The sequence below is a fragment of the Sycon ciliatum genome, chromosome 1, assembly GCF_964019385.1.
Source record: "Sycon ciliatum chromosome 1, ocSycCili1.1, whole genome shotgun sequence".
Classification (NCBI taxonomy): Eukaryota; Metazoa; Porifera; class Calcarea; order Leucosolenida; family Sycettidae; genus Sycon; species Sycon ciliatum.
In genome coordinates, this window is record NC_088643.1 from 47,885,302 (window position 1) to 47,894,087 (window position 8,786).

Below are 8,786 nucleotides of genomic sequence, written 5' to 3' on the forward strand. Positions count from 1 at the left end.
AGTTCTGCTCGGCTAGTCACAGATGTGCCGGAGACCCACTGCGGCGGCACTAGCTCTAAAGAAGATAATATCATCATCCTGCTTACTACCAGTGTGCACCAGGTCCTGCCCCACACGGTCATCTGCCGAGCTCTTGGGAACGTATCTGTTGTTAACACCAACCAAGTCTCAAGGACATGACTAGCCACATGAAACATTCACATCGTGACAGGCTGATTGATGCCATGCGCCTAGCAAAAGGATACATGCACCATACAGTACCGCGAGTGCGCCCCACCATCTCATCCTTTTGTGGTCGTCTTGAGGTCCCTAAGTTGTGGAGGTGGTGTCCTGTCTGTAGGTCATACCACACGGACCGTGTACGCACGTTGCATGTCGTGCAGTCAATCCGTACTCAGTTTACCTTCGAGCGGATGCCAGCTCCACACAAAAACAGGCCAAGTGTGACCTTAGCACAGTAAGATTCTCGCAGTATGCAAACTCAGCAACACTCTGGTATATGATTTCCCTTCCCCTGGCTGTAAATCAAGGCGGGGTGCTCTCGTGAGACGGGGGCGCTCTCGCGGTGCTTGACGGTGTATGTACATCACAGTGTGCTGCACACCTAGTCTGGTAGCTACGCATGCAAGTTACCCTGCGGTCGACACACAATACAGAGGACCGGAATTTCACTATCAAGATCCATTTTATTATCGTTATTATGATACTCACAATGCCTGACTATCAGAATGTTACAGTTGTATGTAGTGAAATGCCACGGTTTGTAAATGCTATGGATGAATGGTAACTTAGCCACACTACAACTAAAATATGGACTAAAATATGTCTAGAAAATACTAAAAAATAGGATGTGCGGATCTTCAGTTTACATGTGGATGTGACGAGTTGCTTCTACTGGGAAGATATAATACTAGTAATCTGTGCATGAAACGGTAAACACTTTAAAAGCCTGTAGCTGTATGATACTTGAAATCTTACTTGGTTTTTAAAATAATTATTACTGCACTATCCAAAAAGAAGGAGTTGCATGCAAATGAATGGCATCAACAGGAATGATTTGCACCCGGACGGAAGCGAAATGAATGCTATGCTGCTCACTATTATGATTGCGTTTGCACTTACTTAACAATATAGCTCTACTAGTTCTGTATAATAGTTCACACCCACTCTCAGTATGTCAAGAGATAACAGGTAGGACAGATAGAAATGCAATCATTCATAGAGTAGTTCGTATTCATCTTACGTCATATTCAACGGAAAGAAAGAAGTAAAGTTAGCCGGTACGTCATGTCATGCGGTTATGCTATACGGTTACGTCATGTCATGCAAAGCTATTCGGTTACGTCAACAATTTTCGTCACTTTGTGTCCGCTAGACGATTTGGAACTCTTCAGTGCTGGAGTAACCGAGATCTTGATCATCATGTTTATTCGAAGCAGGTTGCTGCTGTTGCTGCTGCTGCTGGTGATGGTGGTGCTGTGGTTGCTGATGGTACGCTCTGCGTGCCCTCGGGTGCTGTTGCTGTGGGGCGGCTGGCTGTCCCGTGGCAGAAGATGTCACCTGCATGCTGCTACCACCATGACCATGGCCGGGAGGCATCATTGAGAGAGAACCGTCCATGGCCGATGCTCCCAGTCCACTTTCATTGCCCGAAAAGCTCTTCACTCGCATGCCACTGCCGTAGGACCTTGCGTTTGGAGACCTGCGATGAGCAGTAGAGCTCGGTGTCATGTACGGTCGACTGTTGGGATGGAGGCTTTCTTCGTGTCGTCGCTGCTGCTGTCCACTAGTGTCAAAGGTGAACTGTGACGGGTAGGATGCTGGACTGGTGTTCATGTGCATAGCAGCACTAGTGGTGACAGGGGACATGTCGCCGCCGATGTGGGGCAATGGTTGGTGGCGATTCAGTGAAGCTGGTGGTAGAGTGTGATGTGGTGTGGAAGTCATCGGAGTGCCAACGGACGAGCCCTGGTCCAGCGAGGGGTGACCCAGACGATTCGACGCGGACAACTTCAAGGGCGATGGCATGCCGGCGGAGGAGCCTCCGGGCATGGACTCGCGCGGCGATCCGAGGCTCATCAGTGAAACGTTGGGCATGTGCTGGCTGGCTGCACTGGGCGAGTTGACAGCGGACATGTCCGACGTGCCTGCCATGGTGGTGCCCTTCGGACTGCCATGGCTAAGAGACTGGATGGAGAGGAGGCTGTCCAGACCTTCAATACCATTCTCTGTTGAGCCCAGTGTGTCGTCAAGTTTGATCTGACATTAGAGAGACAAGAAGCACACACATACATTCATTTGTACAATGTACTTGTATTGATGTTAACAAAACACAAAATAAGTTCTTCTACTACATGTACATGTGTAGAAGGTGCACTTTCATGCATGTTTAAGATACAGTAGTGTCTTGTTATAGAAGCCTGTTTTGAACTGATAGAAGCCTGATTTTCAAGATACACTGTCGGCACATAAGCCTGGTTTTAGTGTTGATATACATAGAAATACTTGTACCTGTCTTGTATAGACGCCTGTCTCATGTAGAAGCCTGCAGAGTTTCCCCCAAAAAGTCCTACAAGCCGTGGCTTTTGAACACGACTTTACGGCTGTAATTAGTGGAAAGCTGTTGGACAATGGTACCTGCCAGTGGTAGAAAGCGAAATACAACAAGCAGTGTGCATTTGTGATCCTCACCTTCTTCCTTGCTGCCTGCATGTCCTTGGTGTGAGTGCGGGAATGCTTGCGAAGTGAGCTGGGATCCGTGTAACGCTTAGTGCAGCCGGGATGGGTGCATGCATAGGGTTTCTGAAATGAACAGAACGGAAAGAACACGGGCTTGGGACTTGTGCATTGCAAGTCAGTACGGAGTGTGTGCACAAAAAATGACACTACAATGAAGTATTCCGGTACAGCTATTGTGTATTCTGAGCTGTACACGTTGTACACGCAGCGCATGCACTGACTGGAAGGAAAGGTCACGCAATCTCGATGGCGTCCAGTGTGCTTTGATCTACAGTGGGCAATGGCTGCACACTACTGGGGAGTATTGTGTACTTGCGCATGTGCAAGTGTTCATCGTTCACGGCCATTTGAAATTTGAAGTATCTTCTACAGTGTAGGCTATGCCTTGTTCTCTCAATGGAAACATGTCTGGAGATGGAGTCATGAATTGCCTTCGGCTTACCTGCTCAATGTGCGTGCGCTGATGCTTGGCACGGTCGGACGAGTTGGAAAACGCCTTTGTGCATCCAGGGTGCTGGCAAGGATACGGCTTCTCTCCAGTGTGGGAACGCATGTGAATCTTGAGGTTCTCCAGGCGAGAGAACGCCTTGTCACAGCCATCATGCTAAGGAGATCACAATCATTGCACAGAACAGAGCAAACCATTGTTGACCATCAATGTACTTTGCATAGACGTAACATATACTTTTTCCCTAGCACCACAGGGCTTTGGCCTACGAGCAGACTTTCTTTCCTTTGTTACAACCAGCAAAGAAGCATAGTACCCAACGGTGTAGCATGCAATTGTGGTGATGACTTTAAGTTTAGAGCCAAGGTTGCCATTATCTGCAGTATGTGAGAACCGGAGTGTTTAAGCTCCTGCATGTGTGTCTGTCACGACCATACTCCTGGATTGCAACATACTACTAAAAGCAGATAGGCAGTGGGAAGCGGGGTAATGCAATTGGTCATTCTTGTCAAACCAAGCAGTCAATCTTGCCAAACTATACGGTCATTCTTGCCAAACCAAGCCTTAGACTCACCGTGCACTTGTTCGGCTTTTCGCCAGAGTGGACACGCATATGAATCAGCAGCTTGTAGCGTGCATTGAACGGCTTCTGCTGACGAGAGCAGCCGGTCCACAGGCAGATGTAGTCGTCGCTGTGCCGCTGGTCAATGTGCATCTTCTCAATGTGCTGAACCAGATCTTCCTGGTCAGGGAACTGCATCAGGCAATTGGACCAGCGACATACCTGCATCTCCACAAGGTACTCTTCCGGTGCCGGCGGACAGTGCTGCATCATTGCTACACTGTGATGATGCATGGACATCATGGGGCCGCATTGCGTACAGCCCGGTACGGTGCACTGCGACGAACTGTTGATGTCCACATGCACGGGGTAGTCGTAGTGTCCACCGTCATGACCCATCATTGACTGATGCGCTGCTGACTGCTCCTGCTGCTGCTGGTGCTGGTGCTGGTGGTGATGCTGTTCTTGCTGCTGCTGCTGGTGGTGGTGGTGGTGTGGCTGGCTAATCTGAGGTGTCATGTGCTCGTATGGTGAGGTGTCCGTGACTGTGGTCTGGACATTGACACTGATGTTGTTAGTGACCATTGGATGATGAGGAGGGTACTGTGCGTTTGGAGGAGACAACTGTCCCATGTCGTTGCCGTCGTTGCTTGCTCCTGTGTAGTGTACTGTTGGCGGCGCATGACCGTGTGCATATGACTCTGCACTGCTCATTGCTACAGTAGTGGCAGCAGCAGCAGTGTTGTGCAGCATAGCCACGTCCTGATGCATGTCACTGCTACCAATCACCATGCTTTCTTCATGCCCACCACCACCAGCATGCTGCTGCTGTTGTTGCGTGACATACCTCTGGTTGTTGTTGTTGCTGTTGGATGCAGTCACCACTGCCATATCCACTGTCACTGGCCGCTGCTGACCAGGCTGTTGTGGGAGAGTGGCTTGTGCCATGGTCGTGCCAGCAGGATATGACTGCTGCTGCTGTTGGTGTTGCTGGATTTGGCTAAGGTGAAGTTGCTGTCCAGTACTTGCATCGAGTGCCACCAGTGGCATGGGAGAGCCACGGACAAGGGAGTTCATCAGGTCGCCTGGAATAAGGTCTGAGAGTGGTGAGATGGAGTGGCCACGCTTGCACACGGCCCGAGAGAATGTGGACGGCGACAGTAGGCCGTAGGCCTGGATGAGCTGACGCAGTTGAAGTGAAGACGGAGACGCCACACCGGACAATCCCGTCGTGGCCGTCAAATTGCCCGCTACACCGCCAGCGTGGCTAGCGGCAGTAAGGAACGGAGGTAGTGCTGTGCTGGCTGTGAGGCTGGAGTCCAATGTACTTAGAGTGTCTGTAGTCGGGAACATGGCAGGGAATTGACTAGAAGCACTGATGCTAGGCAGTGCTAGTCCGGTGGTCTGCGGCTCACCACTGTAGGCAGCTTGTCCCAGTGTATCACCAGCTAGAGCCTGAACCGCACCGGCATGTGATAGGCGTGCTACTGTTCTCGGCTCGCCAGCAAGCGGCGGCAAGGTAGATGCGTGACCTGATACTGACTGCTGTTGGTGATGGTGATGGGGGGCTGCTGCCTGGGAATGCTGGAGCTGGCCGTGTTGTGGTTGCTGCTGTTGCTGCTGCTGCTGTTGTTCTGCTGTGAGCTGATGCTGCTGCGTTGCTGTCATTCCAGGATAGGGGAATGCTTGCTTGGTGGTGTCAATGATTTGACCTCTGTCCACGGGAAGCCGTCCCCCTGCTGCTGGTGGCAGCAGCTCTGTGAGTACTGAGGTTGCTGGCGAAGCACACGTCAAACTACCTCCACCGTAGCTATCAAGTACTGGATGCTGCTGTTGTTGGTGATGGTGGTGATGGTGATGGTGCGGCTGCTGATGCTGATGTTGACCTGTTACTGGTGTGGTCAACTTCTGAGATGAGAAATTCCCATGGCTTGCACTTGGATATGATTGGCTGGGTTGATTGTGTAGCGTATACTGCTGGTGATGCTGCTGCTGCTGGCTGGCTGGCCTTGTTATTGCCGGTAGACTTGTATAGTTACTGTGTGTACTGTCTTGAGGGCCTGGCCACTGAGGAGAGGCTAATGACTCTGAGGGCAGGTAGCGTGGTCGATCCTGAGCACGGTGTGAGCTGCTCGGAGTTTGCGCGGGTGACTGTAGCGGTAGGTGATGCGCTGTTTCACGCTTGAATCCTGGAAGATTCCCTCCGTGATATGCTGTTGCTGGCTGCACTGGCAAATCTGTGGGGTATCGCGCACTGTTGTCGTTCCTCTTGCTGGCACCGGCAAGTGGTGGTAATCCCTTTCCTCCTTGTCCCGTAGCCGCTGCAAGTCGTTGACTACTTTGTTTCAGATTTTTGGACATGTTGAGCGTTGTGACTGATCTTTATAGTTTCGAGAGATTGCAATCCTCGTCGGCGTGCGACGTCCAAGCAAAGGCCCAGGCCGGATACCGCTACGTTCAAGCTGGAGTTGTCCCGCTCCGAAACGAGCTGTGAATCAATCTAAATTCCTCCCGCCCCTTGCGAAGTTCAACAGCAAGTTTGAGCTGGTTCCTTGACCACGTTGTTTAGTTCGTAGCCGAAAATACATCAGCCAGTGTGTTGGCAGTGAGCTGGTCTGACAGGCAAGCCTTCGCCGCTAGGAAAGGGTGGAGAAACGGCAGTCTATACTTAGCTCACCAGAACAATCCTGTTGCCGTTTCCGTCCGTCTTTCGCCACTTTATTCTATTGCAGCGTCGATAACTTATCTTCATCAAGGTCTTCCTCGGGACCTTGTTCTTCTGTTTCGGCGACCCGGAGAAACGCTGAATTTTGTCGAGCCTTGCCCCGTCCAGGGGGTCTCGATTCAAAATTTCCACTCTTCAACAGCACGTGATATACCTTGGTAGACGGGTGTGTAAAACGACAGCGCGGACAAAGCTGTGGTGTATTGTTCTGTTGTGTATGGGGTGCGCAAGGACAAAGGCATGGCATCGTTCCACACTCCGCAGTCTGCACTCGCAGACCTGCAGCACTGCATGCAGGACAGACAGACACTTCGTGGTTAGTAGGTGCAGTCCAGCGATCCGCGTGCAGTTCCTGTAAACTAAACACACAATGCTGACACACAGTCATGTATGTAGCGCAGTGACACGCACACACACTCTTCGTGTTCAGGTCAGAAGCTACGACGTGATTGGTGCGCATGTAGACCTACATCAGTACACGTGGCATGGTCCGAGCACACGGCATGGGAGAATCACAAAGTCCGATGTCAGAACTAACATGCCAATGCTATGCAATGCTGGACTTCTCAGTGTCAGTTATGACTGTCAAAAAAACGAGATGATGAATGCTGGCGCAACACTACTGCATACAAGTACACGAAACGACTCTTGTACCAATCATGAGTTGTCAAAGTTTCTGAGCCCCTTGCCGCCGGCTGTCGCGGACAGTGGTTGGCGAGATAAACTCATTCGTGTAAACACTGCTGCCGTGCTGGACACTGAGCTGTGAGTCCAACAAGCTGCGCATAGCTAAACGTAATCCCAAAGAGGATCGACGCGCAAGCAAGCGGAGCGATGGAAGATCAACATTCACACTAACATGCTTGTACTGTTGTGTTGTCAATATGGACTGCATGTGAACCTGTCTGGAAAGGAGAGTTCAGTGGAACATTCCATGCGTTGTTAATAAACATCGTCCGCGGACGATCCAGTAGGAGGATGGCGTCGTAGATGTGTTGAATGGGGGTAGTCGCGGGTAAAAGTAAGAAACCTTTCGAAAACAATTCACGAACCAACTTCTGGCAGCGTGAGAAAGGAGCACATGACGCTCTGGGATCAAATTGCAGTCACCTTCGAATGATGTCCGGGTATGAACAGCTATGTACTGCAGGCTTAGCTCAGTGTATTTAGATGCTACTACGTTTATCTTCAACGACTTCCAACTACATCGAGTTTTAAAGAGTCCTGCATGAAAACCTGGTTTGGTTACGGTTGATGCGTCCCCGCAGTCCCTCTGGGCTCCCCTTGCGCTAGTATTTTCACGGGTTTTACTCGCGGTGGTTTTCCTTGAACATTCCAACCAGCAAACAACATGTTTCTCATCAGGGCCGCTGGTGAGTCTGAATGCCAACTGTAGCATGCAGTGTGGCGCGATCATACCCTGCTCCTTACAGTGTGGATTCCTGTATAGATTTCGGAATGGCAGAACCAGGGAGTCGTATAGACCATACGACTCCCTGGGTGGAACACTGAACAACAGCCTGGTACAAAGAAGTAGAGTCGACTGGACATGCTGCTGGCATCCCCAAGAGAACACAAAGAATCGATTGACAACACATTACCAAGACGGGGTGGGGTTTTCTGGCTGTACTGCACAATATACACACTGTATAACTACACAACAACAATATCAAACTTCACACTGTATAACTGAAATAGGTACGCCTCCTAGATTCTTTGCCGTCTGAACTGCTGATAATGCTGTAGCTTGAAGTCTAATGATCGCCATGCAGTGCTGATGTCAGTGATGAAGAGCAGTGCAATGTAATCGTAGTTCTACAGTCCATTCATAAAAAGATGGGTCCTGGCTCTGGCGAGCTCCCGTATTTGGCGATTTTTCGTGATTTCATCGTACACAGTGCAGTGCTGCGAACTTTGAAATTTGAAAAAGGGTCCAAAAAGGGTGCCTGAACTGGGGTTCGAACCGCAGAATGCACTGTTGCAGGCGGGGTCAAACGGCCTGGATTTTGATGGTTTTTCCCAATTCAGTGCTTTTGGGGCAAAACCTGGCCGAAATCCTATTCTTGCTATGGCTTGCTTTTTGGACAAAAAAACTTCAGAAACATAATTGGAAGAGGATTCCATATGGGATTGCAGAAAAAAATTCTAAAAAAAATCAACGTTTGACCCATTTATGGCCAAAAGCTAGAAGTTCATTTTTTTCTGAATGGACTGTAGTACGGATCAAACCTGACGAATCAAGGTACATGTACCTGTGTACTTCGAAGTAGCTTGGGAGTGGTGCACACTATTGTCAGCTGGTTTTAAAGGCT

The 8,786-nt window shown here is 50.0% G+C and overlaps 1 protein-coding gene across 2 annotated transcripts; it reads right to left on the bottom strand.

The window, feature by feature from the left end:
- Positions 1 to 666: 666 nt before the first annotated feature.
- On the bottom strand, positions 667 to 6,584 carry LOC135830029 (transcription factor Zelda-like). 2 transcript variants are annotated; one of them, XR_010555981.1, is made up of 5 exons: positions 3,762 to 6,584; positions 3,182 to 3,343; positions 2,692 to 2,802; positions 1,303 to 2,259; positions 667 to 1,272 (listed from the first exon to the last, which is right to left on the bottom strand). XR_010555981.1 is itself a non-coding variant. In XM_065342418.1 (4 exons), exons 1-4 carry the CDS (start codon positions 6,108 to 6,110, stop codon positions 1,372 to 1,374), a joined length of 3,510 nt encoding a protein of 1,169 aa, XP_065198490.1. In that variant the 5' UTR covers positions 6,111 to 6,584; the 3' UTR covers positions 667 to 1,371. The 2 variants fall into 2 exon arrangements, 1 of the variants encoding a protein (XP_065198490.1); XM_065342418.1 differs by having other exon boundaries at positions 667 to 2,259.
- Between the last annotated feature and the right edge of the window lie 2,202 nt (positions 6,585 to 8,786).